This window comes from Mobula hypostoma, chromosome 12 (genome assembly GCF_963921235.1).
Source record: "Mobula hypostoma chromosome 12, sMobHyp1.1, whole genome shotgun sequence".
Lineage (NCBI taxonomy): Eukaryota > Metazoa > Chordata > Chondrichthyes > Myliobatiformes > Myliobatidae > Mobula > Mobula hypostoma.
In genome coordinates this window covers 50,987,872-51,001,154 of record NC_086108.1, presented here as the reverse complement: position 1 = coordinate 51,001,154, position 13,283 = coordinate 50,987,872, and the positions used below count along the sequence as shown (strand labels likewise).

General features: G+C 40.6%; 1 protein-coding gene across 4 annotated transcripts in view; it reads left to right on the top strand.

Moving 5' to 3' along the window:
* Positions 1 to 13,283, top strand: part of odr4 (odr-4 GPCR localization factor homolog) — a 95,846-nt gene that overhangs the window by 30,954 nt on the left and 51,609 nt on the right. For all 4 annotated transcript variants that reach the window (XM_063064068.1, XM_063064070.1, XM_063064066.1 and 1 more), the window contains 3 exons: positions 2,640 to 2,771; positions 5,278 to 5,376; positions 11,635 to 11,741. In XM_063064068.1, the coding sequence (XP_062920138.1) occupies positions 2,640 to 2,771; positions 5,278 to 5,376; positions 11,635 to 11,741 (338 nt within the window). The remainder of the gene's footprint in view (positions 1 to 2,639; positions 2,772 to 5,277; positions 5,377 to 11,634; positions 11,742 to 13,283) is intronic.

The following is a 13,283-nucleotide window of genomic DNA, read 5'->3' as shown; positions in this document are numbered from 1 at the left end:
CAACTTCTTGAACTCCTCCTTCGCCAGTTGGAGCTTGTCCAGGGGAAGCCTTTGAGCACGGGCGTGGCGGGGTGGTCCCTGGATCGGGATGTAGTGCTGTACTCCGTGTCTGGGCATGGCTGCCGTGAACTGCGGTGTCAGAACTGATGGGAAATTCACCAGGACCTTGGTGAATTCGTTGTTGGATAGTGTGATGGAGTCCAGGTGAGGGGCTGGCAACTGTGCTTCACCCAGGGAGAACGTTTGAAAAGTCTTGGCGTGGACTAGTCTCTTCCCTTGCAAATCGAACAGCAGGCTGTGAGCTCGCAGAAAATCCGCCCCCAGGAGTGGTTGGGCCACGGCGGCCAGTGTGAAGTCCCACGTGAACCGGCTGGAGCTGAACTGTAGCCGCACCGTGCGGGTGCCGTAGGTCTGTATTGTGCTGCCATTTGCGGCCCTCAGGGTGGGTCCCGGTTTTCTATTGCGGGTGTCGTAACTTGTTGGAGGTAAAATGCTGATCTCCGCTCCGGTGTCGACCAAAAAGCGGCGTCCCAACTGCTTGTCCCAGACATACAGGAGGCTGTCCTGATGGCCAGCGGCCTGGCGTTTCCCAGTAATTTGCAGGGCGGTCTACAGTGGCGGGCCTCTGTGCCCCACCGCTGGTGGTAGAAGCACCATTGTTCGTTGGGCTCCTCACTCCCATCGCTGGGTTTTGTAGGCTCTGCTGCCGGGCCTGGTCTGGTCTGCCGTTGGACACGCGGCTTGGTGATCTGTGCGACGGGCGCCCCCTCTCCTTCTTGGCATTCCACAGCACATCTGCCCAGGCGACCACCTTCCGGGGGTCGCTGAAATCTGCGTCAGACAGCAGCAGGCATATGTCCTCGGGCAGTTGCTCTAGGAATGCCTGCTCAAACATGAGGCGGGGTCTGTGTCCTTCAGCCAGGGCTATCATTTCGTTCATTACTGCCGACGGCAGCCTGTCTCCCAAACCATCCAGGTGCAGTAAGCAGGCAGCTCGCTCGCGCCGTGAGAGTCCAAAAGGCCTTATGAGCAGGGCTTTGAATGCTATGTATTTGCCATCCTCCGGGGGCGACTGTATAAACTCCTCAACTTGTGCAGCTGTCTTCTGGTCGAGGGAGCTCACCACGTAGTAGTAACGAGTGGAATCTGAGGTTATCTGACGAATGTGGAATTGGGCTTCTGCTTGTTCGAACCATAGGCGAGCTCGCAGCATCCAGAAGCTTGGCAGTTTTAATGAAACTGCATGAACAGATGCGGCGTCGGTCATCTCTGGTCCAAATATCGTTTGGGCCATCGGGGTCACCAAATGTAGCGGTGTGCTACACACAGCGCTAGAATAACGACATGTAGTCAGTGAGTTATAGTTGCGAAAAAAGAGGTTTATTCAAACTTCGCCGTCTCCTTTAAAGCCTTCCCGTTCCCGCCCTCCCTGGGCAGGACTGCTGTGGGGAATGCATATTCACAGACCCTTCCCGTGCGCGGGTTTTTCCCCCTGCTGGTGAAGATGGCCTGGCACCCTTTTTGGGGCCGGCCTTTCTGCCGGTGCGTGCCGTTTTGTGAGCTGGTTCGAGTGCGCTGGAAAGTGGGTCACCACAGTTGAAAGATTACAGTGAAAATTTACAGGTATGGGTCTGGAGGACCTGAGTTATAAGGAAAGATTGAATAGGTTAGGACTTTATTCCTTGGAACCTAGAAGTTTGAGGGGAGATTTGATAGAGGTATGCATAACTGTGAGGGGTATAGATAAAGTAAATGCAAGTGGGCCTTTTCCACTGAGGTTGGGTGGGACTGCAGCAGATGTCATGGGTTAAGGGTGAATGGTGAAATGTTTAAGGGGAATATGAAAGGAAACTTCTTCACTCAGAGGATCGTGAGAGTGTAGAACTAGCTGCCAGCACAAGTGGTGCATGCAAGCTCAATTTCAACATTTCAGAGAAATTTAGATAGGTACATGGATGGTAGGGGTATGAAGGGCTATTGTCCGATGCAGGTCGATGGGAGTAGGCAGTTTAAATGGTTCTGCACGGACTATATGGGCTGAAGGGCCTGTTTATGTGCTGTACATTTCGTTGACTCCATGACATTGGCCAAGAAAGATTTGTATCTGTGGAAAGGCAACACTAATTTGAAAAGATTACAATACTTGTGCAACACACATCAAAGTTGCTGGTGAACACAGCAGGCCAGGCAGCATCTCTAGGAAGAGGTACAGTCGACGTTTCAGGCCGAGACCCTTCGCCAGGACTAACTGAAGGAAGAGCTAGTAAGAAACCACAATACTTGTAGTTTCTTTTCATAACTTGACATTATGTATTTATATACTTTTTAGCCTTCTATAATTTTGTGAAATCTTTCAAATTATGCACATGCATCAGGGAAGAACCACTGATCCACAACAAGCACTCCGTGCATATTTCTAATGAGAGCTACAAACACATTGGAGCTACCATTATCTTCAAGTCATGGCTAAATGCATGGGAATTTCCAGAATCTTTGCTTTCACTTGTAAATTAATGGGTAATTGTCAGTGATGGTCAGATTGTAAATAATGGAACAACAAAAATGTGTGAAGCAAATTTCACAATACTTTGGTAGTTTTTGTGAAACTGTGATCTGATTTTTTATCATTTCATTTTCAGATTACAGCAGCAAAAACGTACATAATATTTGCTGCTCGAACCCCACTTAAAGATCAAGTCGAGCTTCCACCAGATAATCCAAATGAAATGCATGCAAGTGACATAGAGTGGGTATCTGAGCATGCTCGTCAGGTTAGTCTCATAATAAAACAAATCTTTTTATAAAAGGTTCTTGCATTTCTATTTAAAATTATTTATATCCAGTAACATTACATGCAGTTGATCTGCACAATGGGGTAAATCTTAGATTGATCAGGGCAAGACAGATTGATGATCAGTTTGTGATGAGTAAATGGTAGGGAGTGGAAGGAAAACAGTTGAGAATTGGGAAAAGGAATAACTAATGGGCAAGAAACTAAGAAGAAAGATAAAGCAGTGTGAGGCAGAAGAGGATTGGAAGAGAGTTTTGAATGGGAGATATCTTCATAGTGCAATGAAAATCAACTGAGCACATGCAATAAAGATGTAAGAAGTGCCAGTTGGAGGTAGATATCTGGAATAGAGGAAAGGAGAGTGCATCTGTTGAAACTTAGACTTTCTAAATCTTCTGATTGAGAACAAACACTACATTAGGATGGCAGTGTAGTGTTGGACCTGGGAAGTGGCATGTGAGTCAGCGAACCATTATTCCTCTGATGTAAAATTTGTATTGAATAGCCTCTGATGGACTGTAGACTGGACAGAAAATATCAGAAAAATTGAGAGCATGGAGCTTAGTGAATAACAGTGACACAACTGCTGTAAGGCAGATGAAGGATAGCAATTGATTTGAGAGGCTGATAATATGGTTGCAAATTATGTCTCTAAAACAAAAGAAAAATTGTGTTTAATTAGATGTGAGTAGTTTTAACAAATAAGAATCTTGCAATTTTTAAAGCAGGGTATGGGTATCTGGCTAGTTTCTGTCATATCTTCCATTCTTAAACTTTTCTTTGCCTTAAAGTTAAGATCACAGTCATTTTTACTTTGCAGTTAAAACTTTTAACCATTATTCATTTTCTGGGACTGTGATTGGCCATGCTACTCTTAATTTATGATCTCTTCTGCTTGTTCGCATATATTTTAATCAGTTTTTTAGGAATTCTTGTAAAATTGCTGCCTGAAAATCAGGAACAGCTGCAATTGCATAAATTCAGTACTTACCTTTCTTATTGCACACAACTAAAGCAGAACCACACTGGTCTCACTGACAAGTGCAGTCTCTTTAAAACTGTATTAATATGAAGGTCTGGAAAGTTTATCAGATGGTGTTTTCTGCATCATTTTATAAAAGTATTTGAGCAATAACTAGTGGACTCTTCCATCACTACAGCTGACTGAATTGTAGCGTTGCATTTGGAGAAACCAGGCACTGAGTAATCCAAATTTGTCTATGGTCAATGTTTTTTTTTATCAATCCAAGCTATAACTTTCGAGAGTGTCTGGGATCTAGTTAAAACATTAGTTAATTTTTTTTAAAAACCTGTTAATAACTAATATGGATGATGCCATTATAAATGTAAGCTTCCTCAATTACAAATTTTATTTTCAATTTTTGAGCATTAGCAGTTCAGACTGAATTTTCAGAATGCATTCAAACTAATGGAAACTGTGTGTCTTGATTGCAAAACAGTGATTTAAAAAAAACACTGCTGTCATGAACAATACAAGGTGTATGGAAAAATAATTCCTTTAACGTTGAAGCACCATCCAAGTAACATGCAAGCAATTAGCATGAATTTTCAGTCAAATGCAAATCTTGAGTTTAATAGATAACTTATTACTGCATTCCACATCATTATTTGCATACTATCATCTATTCCTTTAGCAGTTTTAAATAGCATATTGCTAACTCTGTTTGTGTCCATGTGTCCATTTATTTACTTGACTCTTCTTGTATTGCATTCCTCTTAACTATAGTTTTCTTCCCTCTTTGCTTCCATAGTCCCTCTCTGTTGTCCATGGCTGAATACTATCTCTTTCACTTGTTAATTTAAATTAGGGCATGGGGTATTCATCATTTTTTTTTTAATGTTGGTTTTCTGTTAATGATGGTTCAATGGTTCAGAGAATGTATGCAGTGTACAACCTGAAATCCTTACTCTTCGCAGACATCCACGTAACAGAAAAAAAGGTCAACAAATTGACGGCGGAAAAATGTTAGAACCTCAAAGCTCCCCTCCCACCGCACAAGCAGCAGCAAAGTATCAACCCTCCCCGCTCCCCCTCCCCTCCCCCCACTTGTTCCAACAGAAAGCGTCACCCCTTCACCACTACCCACCATGAAGCATTAGCATGCCCCCAAAGACCATGAACTATAGTTCATAAAAACTACTGTTCATCCCAACACCTCGACATGTCAGTGGGCCCTTTCTCTCACTGATGAGGGAGAGGGGAGAGAGAGGTATTGTTCTTGCTATAGCAAGATGATAATGTTAACATTTTTCATCTTTTCTCATACACACACAAAATGATGGAGTAACTCAGCAGGTCAGTCAGCATCTATGAGGGGAAATGAACAGCCAACTTTTCGGGCCTGAAACGTCGACTGTTCGCTTCTCTCCATAGATGCTGCCCGATCAGTGGAATTTCTCCATTTTGTACGTGTTGCTCAAGATTTCTAGCATCTACAGGATGTCTTCTTTCTCATACATTACAGGTTGCCAGGATGTTACCAGGTGGAATATTGGTACTTGGGGTATTTCTTATCAGACCACCAAAAATGTCAAAGGAGACAGCTCAAGATATTTTTCAGAAAGTGAGTATCAGCTATCTTCATGTGCGTGCATATGGAATATAGGAAAGGTAACTTAGATTTCACTACAGCTCAGAAAATATCATTATAAAAAATCTTTTTAATATCTTCTGAATACTGCAGAGACATTATCCTCAGCAGGGATTATTAAGTTTCAGTCTTTCCAAGTATGTTGATTTTCTGACCTGCAAGATATTCCTGTATGATTTTATCAACTGTAGTGTAAAATGGTTAACATCAGATGGTTGATGGAAAATACAAATTGAAGTAGCCTAAGTTAAAACTTCACTACATTCTCTACAGGTTTAAGTTGACAATAACAAAGTATTTCAGAGTTAGTAGTTTTTCAGTTTTTATGTTAGTCTAACAAGAATAAGTTATAAGTTCAGTTATATTTTGCAACGTGATTATGAAGCAAAATCCTGCAAAAATACCATGGTTAATAGTGTGCAATTTAGATTCAATATCATCAATGTGGCTGAAAGAAAGTATTAAATTCTGCTGGGAATGAAGTAACCTGTTCAGAGATCAGATCTCAGTTGGAAACTGGCACACAAGTCAATAATGTTCTATCCAGCAGTAAACCATGTGTAAGTAATGCAGGTGTGTTTTATTTGAATGTCTGATTCACTTGTGCAAAATAAAATTGAAGACTGTAAATGCTAACTTTATATTTAGAATCACTAAGTAATTTTAGCACAAGAACGGATTCTGTTTTTTCTATTGTGCAGACTGGCCATTGAGCACCTGTCTGCACTCATGCTTTCCAACTCTCTGCCTATAATCAGCTTTGATATGATATCTCAGTTGCTCAGTTAAATATTTCTTTGACGTTGTGAGAGGATCTGCTTCCACCATCCTTTCGGCAGTGCATTCTAGACTTTTAACTACCCTTTGGGTGAAATAGATTTTTCACAAATCTCTTCTAAATCTCCTACTCCTTGAACCTATGCACTTTGGTTACGGATGGCTGTCAAGGAAAAATGTTACCTACCATATCTATGTCTCCTCATAGTTTTCTATATCTCAATCAGGTCATCCCTTAGCTTTATCCACTCTAAAGAAATAAATCCTGCCTATGCCGTCTCTCCTCGGCTTAATTACTCCATCCCAGGCAACATCCTGATAGATCTCCTTTGCACCTTTTCAGTACAATCATAGTTTTACAATTTTGTGGCAACTAGAACTATGCCCAGTACTCCATCTGTAAAAGAACTAATATTTTCTCTATTTGTACCATCATTTCCTCTATCTTTTATTCTCTGCCCTGGCTAACGGAGTCAAGAATCCATACATTTTCTTATTGATCATGCCTACTTCTGGTGTAGCCTTTCGTCATCTATAAGCATACATACACCAAGGTTACTTTGTTCTTCTGTATCTCCAAGCTTATGCATCAACTCTAAAACTCAAATGAGTACGAAAAAGAGGCCTTCTATGCTTGCCTAGACACAACACTGTCAAGCATTCTCAAGGAGGATAAGATAATTCTGTTACAGGACTTCACTGCCAGAGTTGGTAGGGACCATAGCGACCAATGGCATTGGCAACGTCAACTCAAATGGAATGCTACTTCTCACCATATGTGGTGAGCACCATCGTATCGCCACAAATACACTCTTTCACCGAAAAAAACAAATTCAAGGCATCTTGGCAGCTCCCCCGATCTAAACAGTGACATCTTATTAACAATGTCACTGTCCAGACTAGGGACTACTGTGATGCGACTATCACAAGAGTCGTGATTGGCACAGATCAGAATCAGAATCAGACTTATTATCACTGGCATGTGACGTGAAATTTGTTAACTTAGCAGCAGCAGTTTAATGCAATACATAATCTAGCAGAGAGAAAAAAAAATAAAATAAAACATAAACAAGTAAATCAATTATGTATATTGAATAGATTTTTTTTTAATGTGCCAAAACAGAAATACTGTATATTTAAAAAAAAAAGTGAGGTAGTGTCCAAAGCGTCAATGTCCATTTAGGAATCGGATGGCAGAGGAGAAGAAGCTGTTCCTGAATCGCTGAGTGTGTGGCTTAAGGCTTCTGTATCTCCTACCTGATGGTAACAGTGAGGAAAGGGCATGCCCTGGGTGCTAGAGGTCCTTAATAATGGATGCTGCCTTTCTGAGACACCGCTCCCTAAAGATGACCTAGGTACTTTGTAGGCTAGTGCCCAAGATGGAGCTGACTAGATTTACAACCATCTGCAGCTTCTTTCGGTCCCGTGCAGTAGCCCCTCCATACCAGACAGTGATGCAGCCTGTCAGAATGCTCTCTACAGTACAACTATAGAAGTTTTTGAGTGTATTTGTTAACATGTCAACTCTCTTCAAACCCCTAATAAAGTATAGCTGCTGTCTTGCCTTCTTTATGACTACATCAATATGTTGGAACCAGGTTAGATCCTCAGAGATCATGACGCCCAAGAACTTGAATCTGCTCGCTCTCTCCACTTCTGATCCCTCTGTGAGGATTGGTATGTGTTCCTTCGTCTTGCCCTTCCTGAAGTCCACTATTAGCTCTTTCGTCTTACTGACGTTGAGTACCAGGTTGTTGTTGCAGCACCATTCCACTAGTTGGCATATCTCACTTCTGTACACCCTCTCGTCACCACCTGAGATTCTACCAACAATGGTTGTATCGTCAGCAAATTTGTAGATGGTATTTGAGCTATGCCTAGCCACACTGTTATGTATATACAGAGAGTAGAGCAGTGGGCTAAGCACACACCCCTGAGGTGCACCAGTGTTGCTTGTCAGCGAGGATGACTTTTGTACAGATGATTGTGTGATCTGTTCCACCATATTCAACAGACTGGTATTCCAGATCGGCCTGTACAGCCACCTGAGGATCCACCAATAGACAACCATTTAGTAGACCACCTTCCTATTCTTGAGTGATCACTGTACTACTACTAGTCCTTCCAAAATGCAACACCTATACTTTCTGCATTTAAATGTCTTTGCTCAGCCCATCTTATGAATTTATCATTATGTAGTTGAAGACTACACTCCTTGCAATCAACAACAAAACAATTTTTGTGTCATCTCTGAGCCTCCTAATTGTACATTCACATTGAAATTGTTAATTATATAACCAAAGCTAAAACTACAGCTTCTGTAGTTAGAGGATAGCAAACGTAGTACCTTCATGCACGAACTGGGGTGGGGGCAGCAAAGATAAGCCAGGTAATAAAAATTCAGTAAAACCATCTGTGAGAGGTGTGTATTGATCTATTCTCTTTAGGGGAGAACATGTCTGACTAATTCGACTGATTTTTTTTTGAGGAGTGTGCAGTCAATATGGTCTACATGGACTTTCATAAAGATGTTAATAAGGACCTTTGTGGGAGGCTGGCTAAAGGATTAAAGGCAATTTGGCAAATGTATCCGAAAGTGATTTGGTGGCATAAGGGTTCTAATCAAGGGCTGTACTTTAAGAAAAAGTTTGATGTTAGTATATAGTTAAATGAAACCTAAGGAGCTTTTTATTTACATTCTGCTGAATGAACACAGGAGTCAGTAATGTATGACAACATGCCACTTGGGAATGAGGGCTACAATGCTGACAGCTTTGTGCACGGTCACTGCAAATAACATTATATAATGTCATTGTTTTTGCATGAAATGATGGGCTCATGTTTACCATAGTGTGCAGAGAAAATCTTCCAATTAGATCTACGGTAGCAAGTTGTTTCATTGAGGAGTAGAACAGTATTGGTTACCCATTTAGCGACTTCCAACCATGCTGAAAGCTTAATAATAAAGCTACCATTTGTGCAGCCTTCTAAGAAACAGCAAAGAACATTGAAATATCATAAAAAGTAAGCAAAAATTGTTACTTTGTGTCTCAGGATATAATTTTTCTTATCATATATTTGTATTTTTATTGGGAGAGGTGGAACACCACATGATGTTTTGAGCCAAGATACTTCAGGACTTTGTGGCAAAGTTTGGGATGATACTAAGATAGGTGGGGGGGGGTGGTGCAGGTATGTAGTGCTGAGGAACAATGCAGTTGCAGCAGGACTTAGACAAAATTGGAAGAAGGGGCAAAAATACGGCAGATGGAATATAGTGTTGGGAAATGTACGATAATGCATTTTGGTAAAAGGAACAGTAATGCGGACTATTATCTAAATGGGGAGAACATTCAAACATCAGAGGTGCAGAGGGACTTGGGAGTCCTCATGCAAGACTCCCAGAAGGTTAATTTACAGGTTGAGTCTGTGGTAAAGAAAGCAAATGCAATGTTGGTATTTATTTCAAGGGGAATAGAATATTAAAGCAAGGAGATAATACTGAGGCTTTGTAAGACACTAGACAGGCTGCACTTGAAGTATTGTCAACAGTTTGGGGCCCCATATCTCAGAAAGAATGTGTTGTCATTGGAGTAGAGAAGGTTCAGGAGGATGATTCCGGGTATGAATGGGGTTAACGTATGAGGAGCATTTGGCAGCTTTGGGCCTGTACTTACTGGAATTTAGAAGAATGTGGGGGGGATCTCATTGAAATCTACCGAATGTTGAAAGGACTAGATAGGGTAGATGTGGAAAGGATGTTTCCTCGGTGGGGGTGTCCAGAATTAGAGGGCACAGCCTCAAAATTGAGGGGTATCCTTTTAGAACAGGGATAAACAGGATTTTTTTTTAGCCAGAGAGTAGTGAAATCTGTGGAATACTGTGCCACAGACTGCAGGGGAGGCCAAGTCTATGGGTATATTAAACGCAGAAGTTGATAGTTTCCTGATCGGTCAGGGTACCAAATGACATAGCGAGAAAGTAGATGTATGCAGTTGAATGGGATCTGGGATCAGCCATGGTGGAATGGGGAAGCAGACTCGATGGGCTGAATGGCCTAATTCTGCTCCTTTGTGTTATGGACTTATGGAGTGATGAAAGGTCTCGGCCTGAAATGTGATCTGTTTCCTCCCCTTCATAGATGATGCCTGACATGTTGAATTCCTCCAGCATTTTGTGTGATGGTCTGGATTTCCAGCATCTGCAGAATCTCTTGTGTTAGTATTTTTATTTTTTGAAGAGATATACAATTTTAAATAATTGACTGCTAATTATCAAGACAGGTACCAAATGTAATGGGGAAGGACTTTTTATTGTTTAAGGTGTCATAGGCAAGGCCAGCATTTATTTTCTATACCTAATTGTCCATGAAGTTACAAATGAGTAACCTGCTTGAATTGCATCAACGTGTGGTGAAGGCATTCCTACAATGTCTTTGTGTAGGATGTTCTAATGTTGAGATGTAGAAACAATAAAGCAAATAGTAACATATTTGTATGTCAGAATAATGCGTGACTTGGAGGAAACTTACATTTATTGGTACTTCCATGCCTGTGTCCTTCTAGGTTGTAGTTTGTACGTTTTGGAGGTGCTCTTGAAAAACTTCTGCAGCGCACATTATAGGTGGTATACTCTAAAAATAACCTATTATGTCCTGCTTGATGTCAAGCTTATGCACTGTTGTTGGGTTTATGCAATATCAGTCAAGCTTAGAGTATTTCCTCACTTTTCTGACTTGTTCCTTGTGGATGACGGAAAGGGTTTCAGGAGTTAGTGCCCAGCTGTCTCTCTTTCATTTTTAGCTTCTGGTTTATTTGGATCCCCATGATTTTAATGATGGAGAATATGGATGGTAACACTGATGTCATGGGAAAGTAGTTGGATTTTTTTGTTGGAAATAATAATTGACTATCACCTGTGTAGTATAGGAAATGTTCCATTTGTTTCTCCTTCAGAAAACAAAAATATCAATGCTGGCTGAGCTGAAATACAGCCAACAATTTTATAATGTGAACGCTGATATTCTCATTAAATATAGTCTTTGGAGATGGCCTCTGCATATTGTTTTATATATCATCCAAGGACATTAATTTGTAACAGTCTTATCTATATTAAGCTTGATCACACAATGTACTATAACCAATCATGCAAACCAGTGTTGAAGGAAAATCACACTGTCAGAATATCCTAAGGTACTTCACTGCCAATGAATTACAATGAAATGCAGTTCGTGTTGCTGTTAGAGTGCTGTGGGAGGAATTTAAGGTGCTACATTGTAACAGTATTGTTCTTACTAATGAGCAAATTATTCACATCAGCAAATGCACTAATGTTCCTTTAATCCATGCTTTCCTGTTAGTGATCTTAGATGATTACTTAACAAACCGTTCAGCTTAAAAACTGAATGTTCATTTTAAGTATTAAGTGTAATTGTCTGTAACTTTTGCACTGCAGTTAACAAATGCTGTTGAGACTGCTGTTGCAAAGGAAAGGCTCTGGAATTTTTCAGAAGAGGAACCGCCTGAACGAATTGTTCTCCAAATTTATGCTGATTCGAAAAAGTATCCTTTAATGGTTAAAAAGAGGAGTACTGAATTTTGAGGAGTAAAATGGACCTTTCTTACAACATAAGTGCAATGATGCTGAGCGAACTTATTTTTGATATACTTCAAAGTTGCTGGTGAACTCAGCAGGCCAAGCAGCATCTATAGGAAGAGGCGCAGTCGACGTTTCAGGCCGAGACCCTTCGTCAGTCCTGACGAAGGGTCTCGGCCTGAAACGTCGACTGCGCCTCTTCCTATAGATGCTGCTTGGCCTGCTGCGTTCACCAGCAACTTTGATGTATGTTGCTTGAATTTCCAGCATCTGCAGAATTCCTGTTGTTTTTGATATACTGATAGTTTTCAAGAGGGAGGACGAGATCCAGATGATGAGTTGCTGCCATTCTCTCAATCAAAACTGAAATCAAAATATCCCTTTCAGATGATGGCAGGTTGTTCTTATAACTTAAAAACTGTCAATATTTCTTACTGTAAGACAATAGAAAGAAAATATAATCACAGAAAACAGTTGTGTGTGGTAGAAAGAGAATGAGTGGCAAATTGCTATTATAGCATGTGTAATAGGGAGAACTTCTTCATGAGAGGAGTGGCCATGGGGAATCTTGCAGTTTTGTTTCTCTCCTCTATCTTTCCTGGTGGTCACTCGACTACCTGTTTTTCTGCACATTAGATGTGATCATCTTTCTGTGCTCCTCAGTGTCACAGATGCTCCTGTGTGATCCCTGCTGGAGCTACAGCTGCTTGTTGCAGTTAATCAGACATTGGAACTGGACACAGATCTCACAGGTATAAATCATCCAGGAGGTTGGAAGTTTCCTTGATCTTCCCCATCCTGCCAGCTTCAGTGTTACTTTCACAATAACTTCCAAGTTCCCAAACTCCTGCACAATCAACCCCATTACTAAGACAAAATTTCTGTCATACTGTGTTTTACATCTTTATTTTTTTTATTTCCAATTTTACAAAATTTGATTAAGTTAACAAGTTTAACTTGTTATTTTAATGCAGTATTTTTTTTTAACTTGGTATGATCCATTTGTCTATTTCAAAGCAAGAAATAATGCAGTATTCACCAATCAGCCTGCTGTACTGTAAGTAGTAGCTTCCAATGAAATAGATGTTAGAGAAAAAATTTCCTTTTTAAAAATGTTAATTTAGTTATTGTTCTTTGGACATCTTTCATATGTGTTTATTAATATGCAGTTTTTAATCATTTTTCTACATCAGTCTGCACAAAACTGATACGATCCAAAATTAAAATCAAGTTTACATACAAGGCAAGACAAAAGGTTCTCTTAACCCTTCTACACCACAAGAAGAAACTCACTCACGAAAACATAATGTCCCACTATTAAAGTTGCACTTTTTAAACAAAATTTCTTAAGCCTCGACCAAAAACTGAAAAGCTGTCAATATTTCTAATGAAATCTGTAGGGGCCATGTATCTATTTTCTGTCCATCTGCATTGTATTTTGCGTTGTGCGTTTTTAATTACGGTAATTTGACATGGGGATTGCAGCGTGGTAGAAGCAAATGAGTATA